This window comes from Danio rerio, chromosome 15 (assembly GCF_049306965.1).
Source record: "Danio rerio strain Tuebingen ecotype United States chromosome 15, GRCz12tu, whole genome shotgun sequence".
NCBI lineage: Eukaryota > Metazoa > Chordata > Actinopteri > Cypriniformes > Danionidae > Danio > Danio rerio.
The window spans coordinates 19,140,940-19,155,039 of record NC_133190.1 but is presented as its reverse complement, the minus strand read 5'-3'; the positions used below and the strand labels follow the sequence as shown (position 1 = coordinate 19,155,039).

Genomic DNA, 14,100 nt, shown 5'->3' with positions numbered 1-14,100 from the left:
GCTTCCGCTGCGTAAAAACTTGTTGTGATAAGTTGACGGTTCATTCCGCTGTGGCGACCCTGGAATAATAAAGGGACTAAGCCGACAAGAAAATGAATAGGAATGAATGAAGGAATAGTGATAGTGGTTTAAATGTCTCTAACAGAAATAAAGGTTTCATAAGAGAGGGTATGCTGTGACACATTAGAGGAAGCAATTTTAAATCCACAAACAAAAAATTTTTAATCAAACATTTTTTTAAAAAGAGAACATCTGTTTTTCATTCTAAAAAAAAAAAAAAATTAATGAACTTTTGTAGGATGAAACCATGCAACCGTCAAAGGCAATACAGAACTTTAGGATTTAAAAAGTTAGTATCCCCATCCCTAACTCCGTTCATGGCCTCATGCTGTTAAGATGGCCTTGTTTTAACAAAGATCTAGCATGTCTTTAACAGGTGTTGACACACAGTGAGAGCCCAGCACAGCCTTGGTGCGCAGAGCTCCAGCTATTAACAAGTGTGTAATGGAGAGCTCACAGAGACACCTGTGTGTCATTTATCTTCTCTTCAGCCCAACACACACTGTCCACGCTCTAGACTTCTTCCCTTGCAAATATTTTTATCCCTCAAATCCTTCTTAATATTACCATTTCCTTGTGAAAACCCAGCGCGATCCACCTGGTTGCCTTTAATTTTGCAAGTTATTAGCTTTGCCTGAGTTCCAGTGTTAACCTCAGCTGTGCTGTAATTGAGTTTTGCGTAGCAGTGGACGGACAGAATGAGTATCTGGGTCAGCTATTTAGACACACCTTGGTGGAAAAAAAGCAGAGATGATTGTCTAAAGACTGATTTGTCTGAAAATGAAATTGTATTAATTTGTACAATTTCATTCATACATTTTATTATGATTTGCTTAACTCTGAATAAGGGGTATGGAGTAAGGTTTGGGTTGATGCCTCCTTTCGAAAATCATACACATTCATATGAATTAAATATTTTTTCTTCGAATTTGTAATGTATGTCTTGTTTAGGGCAGCACAGTGGTGCAGTGGGTAGCACAATCACTGGTTTGAGCCTCGGCTAGGTCTGTTGGCATTTCTGTGTGGAGTTTGCATGTTCTCCCCGTGTTCGCTTGGGTTTCCTCTGGGTGCTCCGGTTTCCCTCACAGTCCAAAAACACGTAGTATAGGCAAATTGGGTAGACTAAAGTTGTCTGTAGTGTATGCGTGTAAATGAGTGTGTTTGGATATTTTCCAGTGATGAATTGCAGCTGGAAGGGCATCCGCTGCGTAAAACATATGCTGGATAAGTTGGTGGTTCATTCCTCTGTGGTGACCCCAGATTAAAAAAAAGGGCTAAGCAAAATAGAAAAAAAAATGAATCAAAGTTTTGTTTACTTGTGAGATTGGGCTGGAAAATTTCCATAAATAGCTAAATTAATTTTATATTACTGTTTATCGGTCTATAAATTCATTAAATATAAAATATATAAAATCTAAATTTAAAATAATTTAAAAATATACTAAAAGAATCTAAAATATATGATACTTTTGAAAAAACCTGTAACATATCAGCTGTCACAATCATCAGTGATCTAGCAGTTGCAGAACACTGGAGAATTACAGATCTGTTACGGAACTGGACTTCAAATCCCATCATGCACCTCACACACACACACCAGTTCCAGTTCTCTTTCTGATTACAGACAAACAGCTGGAAACAAATCATGAATTACTCTCTAACAGTGGTTACATGACATGTGCTGCTGAAGATTGCAGTCACAGATGTGAGGTTTTCACTGACTGTAGGCTATACTTTGTGTTGTTATGAACCTAATTAAGAACAAAATGTATGATGTGTGTAGTTTTTTCTGTAGTTGGTAACATATCAGAGACTGTAAGGGGCTGTATGTGTTCATATATGTTCATTTATTTATTTATTTTATATAATAACAGACGTTACAGTAGGCTATTTTGCACTGTCATTGATCTGCATGTTATAATCAACTCCTGTTTATATAAAAGTTAGTAATAAACATTTCTACAGAAGTATTTATGTGTAAAGCATCTGTTTTGTGAGAAGTGCTTTTAATATGATTTGTGAATGACCTGTGCAGCTCTACTGTAGACATTTCCTTGAGCGAGAATGATGCGACTGAAACTTTCTGTCTTACACCACTCCCACCAAAAAAGGAACCCTTTATAGTGGAAACGCAAGCCTGATAAAGGTAACCCGTACTGACCCGAACCATACCGTACTGTACCAGTCAGTGGAAACGAGCCATTAGTTACTTCCATATTGGCTTCTTAAGGGGGGAGTGGGAGGTTGCCGCTTGGTTTGGACCTTTATTTCCACTATCACCCGACTCCTATGTTACACTGTCACTCCAAACTCTCTAACAGCACTGTTAAGAATTCCAAATTTGCATTCAACAACACATGACGTTGTTGCTTTCACCACATTATTGGGTATGAGGCTTATTCTCCTGAACTGGAAACAAACATCTCCACCTTCATATGGAAAGATGGATTAAAAAAAAACTTTTAAAGCTGGACGAAATTAAAATCTTTAAAATCTTTTTACAAAACATGGAAAACTTTGCTGAATAATATTGACACTATTCATCTTGAAGCAGAAGAGGAATAAAGCCTTTTAAAAATTATTACTAGTTCCTAATTATTATTATTATTATTATTACATATACTGTGTTATTTAATAACTGCATTGTGTTTATGGTCATTATTTCACGCTTGTGAAAAAGCAGAACCGTGTGTTATTTTTTTTTGTATGTATATGATATTGACATATTGTATCTGCACAACATGTTAATAAATATATTTGGCAAAAATAAAATAAAACATTGGGACACTTTCATGCTCCCAACTTTGTGGGAACAGTTTATTGTTATTTTATTTAAGCTGGGAGCATGAAATTGTTCAAAATAAATTTGCACAGCTGAAAACACCACCACTCTTGCAAAAATTCTGAGCAGTTTCGTTTCTTTGGAGTAGCCTATATGTCTACAATTTATTATTTATAATTTTAAATCTATAATAAAAAGTTATTCCATGCAAATTTTAAAGGGATAGTTTATCCAAAATGAAAATCTGTCATCATTTATTCATCTTCATGTCATTTCAAACCTGTATGAATATTAGTATGCTAAATAAAATAAATAATTTCTCTCTAAATTGACTTTTTTAACATCTAATCTGCTTTGAAACATTGAAGTGTGAAAAACGGTAGGCTATAGTCTAATAAATATGAGGTTTAATGAAAGAAAGCAGTGCTCTTAATAAAGATTTTGAAAACCAAAACTGTCTGGTCACTGCTGTGTTAAAAAGCTCCATTTAATAACCACACTACTTTTCATGAACTAGCTGGAGCGTAGCAGGTTGCCCTACTTAGCTAATGAGAATGAATGAATCTCAAAGCGTATTCACACACGCTGACACCGACTGACTTTATGAAACAAATTGAGAAGAGCGTTAAAGCCGATAAAAAGCCCCTCATCAGTCTGCTGTTACTAGATTTCCACAGACAGGTAAAAAGCAAGTGTGTTTGGGAGGCTAATGCTTCGGTAAATCTTCCCTGCCTCTCTGACAGGGCTAACATTGTGATTTCCTTATTTCATATAACTGGAATCATTTTTCAGCTCCAATAAACTTTACCTTCCGTCGCCCTTTTTCCAATTCGGCAGCGTAATATGACAGGTAATCCAGTATTAAAAATGCTCTCTCCGTTTATGATTATGATATCGCTAAAGTTTAAGCTTTGCTGTGGAGGAAGTGCTTTTTGAACATGTCATCAATATCAGCCGCTTGTCAGGTTCATTTCGCGCTCAACTTTGAGGTCAGCTTATTCTGATGTCTGGAGAAAAATCCCAGCATGCTCCACAAAGCGTGTGTGAGTCACGGATTCAGCCCTGTGTGTGTGTGTGTGTGAGTCAGCTGGAAGAATTTAGAGGACACTAGGGCCGAGAAATGAGGGGGATTTTAATTATCACATCATTATGTCACTGTGTGTGTGTGTGTGTTTGTGTGATGGACTGAACTGGTTTGTGTTGTGTTAGTTGTGCTTAGATGTGATGGGTCATAACATGCTCAAGATGTTCACTGTGAAGAGAGAGCAGTCTTTTGAACAATCAGCGCGCAGGGAAATCTCCATAGTAATTTGTGACCAATAATATGAAGGAGATTCAACATGAATGTAATGTAATGTGTCTTTATATAGCGCATTTTATTGTGATGGACATACACCCAAAGTCATAATCATGAGGGGGTCTCTGCACACCACCACCGGTGTGCAGCATTCACTTGGATGATGCGATGGCAGCCACAGGACACCACACACCAGCTATAGGTGGAGTGGAGAGACCGGGATAGAGACAAATTGGTGGATGGGGATGATTGGGAGGCCATGATGAGTAAGGACTGATGGAGAGAATTTGGCCAAAACACCAGGGGCCTCATGTACGAAGACTTGCGTGGAAATCATACTAAAACATTGCGTACGCACAAAGCTGTAAATGTGCATACGCAGAAAAAAATTCAGATGTATGAAACACTGCGTACGCCGAATCTCACGCATATTCTTTTGTACATCCGAATGAACGTGAAACTGAGCGCAACATGCACGAGCACAAAACCCCTCCCTGCCTCCTCCCCCGTATGAATATGCTTATGACTCTACTTTGGCAAAACCCAACGAAAAAGCAATGGCAAAAGCAAGCAAAAAGAGAAACTTTAAACAGAATGTGAATTGGAGATGCTGCTTTCGGAGGTAGACCGGAGAAAAGCGGTGTTATTTGCAAGTTTGTTCTCCGAAATTAACAACAAAAGAAAAAAATAGTGTGTGAGAGTTTAGCTGATGCGGTTAACACAGTTGGGTCTGAACATCGCACTGAGTGAATTAAACAAGAAATAGTGTGGTTTATAGCTGTAAAATGTTGCAGCGCCCTTAACAGTCTCAGTGGCGTAGTAAGACGTATGTCAACATGTTTTGACACGTTCGAGCATGAACTCGTTTCGAATCCAACGTCTGATGAACTCTTTCTTCTTTTTTCCTCGCTACATATCAGATTTTGCCAACTATTTATCATGAGAAAGACAAGTAGGAATCATTAATAAGTTTGTGCATCATATTTTATTTGCAAATTTATTGAATGGAAATGTTTCTGATTCACGCACGCAAATTCATCTTCAGATAGTGTCTTTATAGCATTGTGTGCGCAGTAGATAGCTCAGATTACATTGGGAAAACAGGCGACCGCTGCAAATTGTGCTTTAATGTTTGGCTGGTCAACTGTATGTTATGGAAACCTTATATACCTGCTGAACCCGTCTCATACAGCTGCCATTGCAAGGCTCAGACACTTTGTAGAGAGGAATTTAACACAACTGCCAATGTCGCCAATGGAAATAAAACAGACACGCACAAAAAAAGTGCGTACGCCAGCCATAAAGCTGCCGTGAACCTGCGCACATTCCCACGTTCAGTTCATTGTTAGTAAATCCAAACGTGAGCGATTCTGAGCGTGAAACCTGGCGTACGCAAAGTTTTTGTGCGTACGCAGCGTTGATACATGAGGCCCCAGGTTTAATTTTACACCCCTACTCTTTACGAGAAGTGCCATGGAATTTTTAAGTCAGGACCTTGATTTAACTTCTCATCCGAAAGGCGGCGCTCACTTACAGTATAGTGTCCCCTTCACTTTACTGGGGGATTAGGCCTCACACAGACTGCAGGTTGAGCGCCCCCTGCTGGCCTCACACCACTTCCAGCTAGTATGTGGAAGAAGAGATGTGACACACCTTTGAGCTCATTAAGTTGGGTAGAAACAAGCAAAAATTGTGGTGCTACCTATGAAGTATTTATTAATTTAATTACTTGTTGGCCTCATGGTGGTGCAGTGGGTAGCTTGATCACTTCACAGCAAGAGGGTCGCTGGTTGAAGTCTCGGATGGGTCAGATGGCATTTCTGTGCGAAGTTTGCATGTTCTCCCTGTCTTCATGTGGGTTTCCTCCAGGTGCTCTGGATTCCCCCAAAACGTCCAAAAACATGTGGTATAGGTGAATTGGGTAAGCTAAATTGTCCATAGAGTATGTGTGTGAATGAGTAAATGGTTGTTTCCCAGTGATGGATTGCAGCTAGAAGGGTATCGGCTGCGTAAAATATATGCTGGATAAGTTGGTGGTTTTTCGCTGTGGTCACTAATAAAGGGACCAAGCTGAAAAAAAAAAATGAATGAATGAATAATTGTTTGTTTATTTTACATTTAATTTTTTAAAGGCATTCAATTATTTTGACTTTTTATTGTGTAAAATCTAAGTCATATTTTACAATGTGTATTTAGATAAACAGATGAGGATAGCATTAATAGCTATTCTGTGAAATTTTAAACTCTTTTTTTCAAGTGATAGTTAACAGAGTAAAGGAATATATATATATATTATTCACCTATAGCGCATGTCTTTGGACTGTGGGGGAAACCGGAGCACCCGGAGGAAACCCACGTGAACACAGGGAGAACCTGCAAACTCCACACAGAAATGCCAACTGGCCCAGCTGGGTCTCGAACCAGCGACCTTCTTGCTGTGAGGTGACAGTGCTAACCACTGAGTCAGCGTGTCGTCGGTATAATATGCTTTTTATTGATGAAAAATTACTGTAGTAATTATAACTCAAGATACAATCTGTTATGTTTGATGTTCACCAGGTCCCATTTTGGTTTAAAGTCACATGTTTGTATTAAATATGTATATTTTAAGCTCTTTGACCTTTTTTTCAACAGCTTGGAGATAATTTCATGTCTAACATATTATAGACAAGGTCAGGAAGAAAAAAAAAGAGGAGGAGATGGAGGATGAATGCATGCTGGAGAGGCATAAGGCTGTACAATAACTAGAGGTCAGGGATGTTTCTGATGAAATAATATCAGTCATTATGTCAGTCATGGCTGTGTAATGATTCCAGTGTTTGCAGGAAAAGCAGGTCTTCACTCACAACATTTGGAGAAATGTACTTTGTGTGCAAATATTAAGAATGACTTGAGAAATGTACCATGGCATTTAAGAAAATATTTTTTAAAAATATCTGTAAAAATATCTTTTTTGATTGGTTTCTGTATGTTGTGATCCACAGTTGTCTTCTGTTCATTTATGATTATGAATTGCATTATGGGACCTTGATTTCTGCTCTGTCTGTGTTGATGTAAATAAATGTAACTATGTAGTCTGACTTATATATCTAAATTAAGCTCAGGTAAATTCTGTTCCCCTTCGGGGGGAACTTCAGCACTATAAGTGGATTTGATTGTAAAATCCACACATTGGGAGGATTCGGATCAGAAGCCGCTTGTCTGGAGAGTATTGAACGGGCCAATGAATGAAATTAATTGGCAGCGTAAGCTTGCGCAGGTGTGCGACATCTGCAATTATCTCAGCATATAAGCACACCTGAAGCCAGCAGACGCCATCCTTTTCGCTTCAGATCCTTTCTGAGTGAGTCGATGAGGGTTCCTCTTGCTGATCAGCACTTCAGAGCGAACGAGTGTGTCTCCCGGTCCAGAGTGGGTCTTCGCGGTGGCAGACGGTCGAGCTGGGTTACTCCCTTGCCTGCGATTCTTTGGGTCCGGTCCTCCAGAGCGGTGCGTATAGTTGCAAACTTTCCTAAAAGAGCAACACAGTCGTGCAGCACGTTCTTTTCAGGATGGCGCTCCGACTGTGCGTTTCTGGATGCGGGGGTTTCCTGGCTCCGGATGATGGACACGATCACTGCATTGCATGTTTGGGGGTCCAGCATGTTAATGCGGTGTTCGCGGGCGGTTCATGTCGTCATTGCGATGCCATGACCGTTGCACAGCTAAGATCGCGGCTAACTTTCGCAAGAGAGTGAGCCACCCCAGTTGCCTCCTGTTCTAAAAAAGCAGCGGGCGCTCGGGCAGATCTGAGGGTTTCAGCGGGAGATAATCCGCCGCCCACGGGCTCGCGGACCTCTCGCTCCTCACGGCGCTCCATCCAAGCTTCGGGTAGTGAGAGTGATCCGTCTAACCAGATGGTAGCTCTCACACTCGCTGACACCGGAGATCAGATGTCCTCCGCGGCATCGGAGGGTGGGCTTTCACTGTCCGACGAAGATCCGGACCCGCTCTCCCCCTCCGGGCAGGTGAGCGCTGTCAAATCGGATCCTGAAGCGGACATGTTAGCCGTGCTTTCCCGGGCTGCTTCGGCCGTGGGGTTGGAGATGGTTTATCCCCCAGCTCCGCGGCCGGACCGACTAGATGGGTGCTACGTAGAGGACCAGAAGGCGAAGACTTCGAAGCTTCTCGTCCCCTTCTTCCCGGAAGTGCACAGTAGGCTCACGCAGTCTTGGAGGGCACCTTTCTCTGCCCGTGCTGCGTGTGCCTCCGCCCTCACCGCCCTTGACGGCGGAGCTGCCAGGGGGTATGAGGCGATCCCGTCAGTGGAGCGCGCTATCGCGGTCAATCTTTGTCCGCGCGGCGCCTCTACGTGGCGGGGTTTGCCCCGCCTCCCGTCCAAAGCCTGTAGGTTGTCTGCCTCCCTCGGAGCCAGAGCTTATAAGGCTGCGGGCCAGGCTGCTACTGCTTTGCACGCGATGGCCACCTACCAGCGCTACCAAGCGCAGGCGCTGGCCGAGCTGCACGAGGGCGGGTCCAACCCAAGCTTATTACATGAGCTGCGCACCGCGACCGACTATGCTCTTCGGACTACTAAGTCCGCCGCGTGTGCGCTGGGGAGGACGATGTCCACACTTGTGGTTCAGGAACGCCACCTCTGGCTAAACCTGGCCGATATGCGCGATGTTGACAAAGTTCGCTTTCTTGACTCGCCCATATCCCAGGCTGGCCTGTTCGGCGACACCGTCGGTGAATTCACCCAGGAATTCAAGGCGGTGAAAGAGCAGTCGGATGCGATGGGCAATGTCATCTATCGGCGTGGCCGTAAGCCCGCTCCGCCCGCCGAGCCATCCACCTCCGCTGTTCCTCGCCGAGGGCGCCCGCCAACGAGTGCTGCCCCGCCCCCGCCTGCGCCTCCGGCCAAGCGGGCGCGGCGTACACCTCGAAAGCAGGCAGCCCCTCCTGCCCAGGGCGCCGTTAAGTCCGGTAAACGGACTGCGAAGCGTCCCTGAGACAGGCCATCCGGAGAAGAGGAAACTTGCTCTTTCCCCGCCGGAGGGCGGGGCCCCGATAACAACGGTACTTTTCAGTGCCACCAAAACATCAGTAAAAGAGCACTTTTTCCCTTCCCCGGATGTGACTGCACGAGTTCTGCCAGTCCGGGACGCGCTGCCTTCCGGCTCGCAGACTCTACGTGCTTCGCCAGTGGCTCACGAGCGCTGGGGGGACGGTCTCCCTTCCCTCAGCCCTCCAGCCCCCTCTCCGGAGTCAGGGTGCGGAGCCAGAGCGAATCGCTCTCCTCCAGCTCTTCCGCGGGACCCTCGTGCTTCCCGGATCAGCACACCCACTCCGCGCTGCCCCACCGCTGGTACGTCAGCGATTGTAGCGATGACTCCATTAGCGAGGGCTCTGCCTGCCTGGTTAGCGCGGGCCAGCCCCTCGCGGTGGCTCATACGCACAATCAGACTCGGTTACGCGATTCAGTTCGCGAAACGGCCCCCCAAGTTTACGGGCGTGTATTTCTCCAGGGTCAACCCCCTATCCACCCCTGTCTTGCGAGAGGAGATTGCTGCCCTCCTGGCGAAGGGTGCAATCGAGCCGGTTCCTCCAGCCGAGATGGAGAGTGGGTTTTACAGCCCATACTTCATCGTACCCAAAAAGAGCGGTGGGTCACGGCCAATCCTAGATCTGCGCGTTTTGAACCGCTGTCTGCACAGGCTGCCGTTCAGAATGCTCACGCAGAGGCGCATTCTCCAATGCGTTCGTCCTCGGGATTGGTTTGCAGCCATAGACCTGAAGGACGCGTATTTCCATGTCTCCATTCTTCCACGCCACCGCCAATTTCTGCGGTTTGCGTTCGAGGGTCGAGCGTGGCAGTACAAGGTCCTCCCCTTCGGGCTCTCTCTGTCTCCGCGGGTCTTCACCAAACTCGCGGAGGGTGCCCTAGCGCCCCTTCGGCTCGCTCAATACTCAATTATCTCGACGACTGGCTGATTTTAGCCCACTCGCGGGAGCAGTTGATTATGCACAGGGACAAGGTGCTTCGGCATCTCCGCCTACTGGGGCTTCAGGTCAACCGAGAAAAGAGCAAACTCGCCCCCGTGCAGAGGATTTCTTTTCTCGGGATGGAGCTGGACTCGATCACCATGGTAGCGCACCTCTCCGAGGAACGCGCTCTCCTGTTGCTGAACTGTCTGAGGGAGCTCGACAGCAAACTAGTGGTCCCACTGAAGTTCTTTCAGAGGCTCCTGGGGCATATGGCATCCGCAGCCGCCGTCACGCCGCTCGGGTTGCTCCATATGAGACCACTTCAGCACTGGCTTCACGATCGGGTCCCCAGACGCGCATGGCACGCGGGCACACACCGGGTCTCGGTTACTGCGCTGTGTCGCCGCGCCCTCAGCCCTTGGAACGACCCCTCGTTCCTACAGGCCGGTGTGCCTCTAGGACAGGCGTCCAGCCATGTTGTTGTTTCAACAGACGCTTCCAACACGGGTTGGGGGGCCGTGTGTCGCGGGCATGCGGCTGCGGGCCTCTGGAAGGGTGCCCAGCTGCATTGGCATATCAATCGCCTAGAGCTGTTGGCAGTGTTCCTCGCTCTCCACCGCTTTTTACCGGTGCTGGAGCGGCAACACGTGCTGGTCAGGACGGACAGTATGGCGGCGGCGGCGTATATCAACCGCATGGGGGGTATGCGCTCTCGCCGCATGTCTCAGCTCGCCCGCCGTCTGCTCCTCTAGAGTCACCCGCGGCTGAAATCGCTGCGCGCCATTCACGTCCCAGGCACGCTCAATCGTGCAGCCGATGCGCTCTCACGACAGCTGTTACGCCCTGGAGAATGGAGACTCCACCCCGAGTCTGTTCAGCTGATATGGGCGCGATTCGGGGAGGCCCAGATCGATCTGTTTGCTTCCCCCGAGAACGCTCACTGCCAGTTGTTTTTTTTCCCTGACCGAGGGCTCTCTCGGCACGGATGCACTGGCCCACAGCTGGCCTCGGGGCATGCGCAAGTATGCGTTTCCCCCAGTGAGCCTGCTCGCGCAGTTTCTGTGCAAGGTCAGGGAGGACGAGGAACAGGTTCTGCTAGTTGCGCCCCTTTGGCCCAACCGGACCTGGATATCAGAGCTCTCACTCCTCGCGACGGCCCTCCCCTGGCGGATCCCTTTGAGAGAGGACCTACTCTCTCAGGGACAGGGCACCATCTGGCACCCTCGCCCCGATCTTTGGAACCTCCACGTGTGGTCCCTAGACGCGAGGAAGACTTAGGTAACCTACCGACTGCGGTGGTTAATACCATCACTCAGGCTAGAGCCCCCTCCACGAGGCGCGCCTACGCCCTGAAGTGGAGTCTATTCACTGAATGGTGCGTCTCTCGCAGAGAAGACCCCCGAAATTGCCAGATTAGTGTTGTGCTCTCTTTCCTTCAAGAGAAGTTGGACAGCAGGCTGTCGCCCTCCACTCTCAAGGTTTACGTGGCCGCCATCTCCGCTTATCATAGCGCGGTAGCTGGCGGCACCGTGGGAAAGCATAACCTGGTCATCCAGTTCCTTAGGGGTGCTAGGCGAATTAATCCATCTCGCCCCCCTCTCATGCCCTCTTGGGATCTCGCCCTCGTTCTCACGAGTCTGCGATCCGATCCCTTTGAGCCACTCGAATCAGTATCTCTAAGATTTCTGTCCCTGAAGACAGCTCTGCTGGTTGCGTTGGCCTCCATCAAGAGGGTCGGGGACCTGGAGGCATTTTCGGTCAGTGACTCGTGCCTGGAATTCGGGCCGGATTACTCTCACGTCATCCTGAGACCCCGCCCCGGTTATGTGCCCAAGGTTCCTACCACCCCCTTTAGAGATCAGGTAGTGAACCTGCAAGCGCTGCCCCCGGAGGAGGCAGACCCAGCCCTTTCTTTACTTTGTCCAGTTCGCGCTCTGCGCATTTATGTGGACCGTACTCAGAATTTTAGATCATCTGAGCAGCTCTTTGTCTGTTATGGCGGTCGGCAGCAGGGAAGTGCCGTATCGAAACAAAGATTATCCCACTGGATTGTGGATGCCATTTCACTCGCTTATTCGAGTCGAGGTCAGCCGTGTCCCCCGGGAGTTCGTGCACACTCCACTCGGAGTGTTGCATCCTCTTGGGCGCGTGCACGCGGCGCCTCTCTAACAGACATCTGTAGAGCTGCGGGCTGGGCGACACCCAACACATTTGCAAGGTTTTACAATCTGCGAGTGGAGCCGGTTTCCTCAAGGGTATTAGGTAACCCTTTGGTGATTGAGGAGACAACTCGGTAGGGTGTTGAAACACGCTTGCTGCGCCATTCTCCCTAACACGGAGGTACGTGCGCCTTTTTTATCTGTCAGTAAAGTTCCCCGTCAGGTGAGCCCTGCAGATTCCTCCGTGGCCCCCAGCACTGACTCAGCGGAGGAGTCACTTGCTGGCCCACTACGTTGTAGGTCTGCCCGCTGGTCAGCCCGCGTTTTGGGTATAGGTGCCTGCTATGCGTGATCCCCACTAGGCGATCCCATATGCTTATTCCGCCACGGTTAAGTCCCCCCCCTGGGCGGACCCGTGTCTTCCCTCTCCGCTAACCACTCTTTTGCTATGCGTACTCCCCCTTTTTAGGGCTAGTCCATATGTAAATTCTGCCATCTATCCCCCCCTTGGGTAACGGGTGGCCTCCGCAGCGTCCTCCCTATCGGGATTGCACGCTTCCCAACGTACTGTCGTATTTCCTAGAATTATCTAGATGCTCACGACTTCCCAAAAAATATATCTAAATTCGTAAAACTTCTGTTGAAGTAGGATAAATTAGGGCCAGGGACACGTTGGAGGACCGCGCCCTCCATGATGTGGGTGCGTCACGCTTGCTTGACTATCTCCTCATCGGGGGTGTTGGTAAGGTGCAGTCATTATGGCGCTTTCAATGGGCTCCCAATGCGTGGATTTTACAATCAAATCCACTTATAGTGCTGAAGTTCCCCCCGAAGGGGAACGTTCGAGGTTACTAAAGTAACCCTTCGTTCCCCGAGGAGGGGAACGGAAGCACTATACTCCGTCGCCATAATGACTGTCCCTTAGCTGTTTGAAAGTCTCTTCAGCTTAAAAGGATGGCGTCTGCTGGCTTCAGGTGTGCTTATATGCTGAGATAATTGCAGATGTCGCACACCTGCGCAAGCTTACGCTGCCAATTAATTTCATTCATTGGCCCGTTCAATACTCTCCAGACAAGCGGCTTCTGATCCGAATCCTCCCAATGCGTGGATTTTACAATCAAATCCACTTATAGTGCTTCCGTTCCCCTCCTCGGGGAACGAAGGGTTACTTAAGTAACCTCGAACGTTTCCACTGATCATTCTTGAGATGTTTCAGCAGCTCAATTAGAGTTCACCTGTGGTAAATTCAGTTGATTGGAAGTGATTTGAAAAGGCATACACCTGTCTATATAAGGTCTGTAGACCTCTGAGACAGGAGTGTCTCGAGGCACAAGGCTGAGCAAGGTTACAGAAAAATTTCTACTGATCTGAAAGTTCCGATGGAGCACAGTGGCCTCCATCATTCGTAAGTTAAAGATGTTTTGAACCAGGACTCTTCCTAAAGCTGGCTGGCCATTTAAGCTGAGTGATCGGGGAGAAGGGCCTTAGTCAGGTGTGCCAAGCTTGTGGCATAATATTCAAAAAGACTTGAGGCTGTAGTTGCTGCCAAAGGTGCATCAACAAAGTGCTGAGCAAAGACTATGAATACTTCTGTACATGTGATTTTTCAGATTTTTTATTTTGAATATATTTTCAATAATTTCAGAAACTTTTTTCTCACATTGTCATTATGGGGTGTTGTGTGTAGAATTTTGAGGAAGTAAATTAATTTAATCAATTTCTTAAGGCTGTAACATTAAAAAATGTGGAAAAAGTGAAGCGCTATGAATACTTTCCAGATGTACTGTATGTTTTTTGTTTGCACAAAATAATCTTTTTCTAACGCACAATTCATT

At 46.9% G+C, this 14,100-nt stretch overlaps 1 protein-coding gene across 1 annotated transcript in view; it reads left to right on the top strand.

Moving 5' to 3' along the window:
• Nucleotides 1-3,445: 3,445 nt before the first annotated feature.
• Nucleotides 3,446-14,100, top strand: part of LOC141377977 (uncharacterized) — a 146,763-nt gene continuing 136,108 nt past the window's right edge. The window contains exons 1-2 of the mRNA XM_073924212.1: nt 3,446-3,523; nt 10,859-12,404. Of these exons, the coding sequence (XP_073780313.1) occupies nt 3,446-3,523; nt 10,859-12,403 (1,623 nt within the window). The 3' untranslated portion in view covers nt 12,404. The remainder of the gene's footprint in view (nt 3,524-10,858; nt 12,405-14,100) is intronic.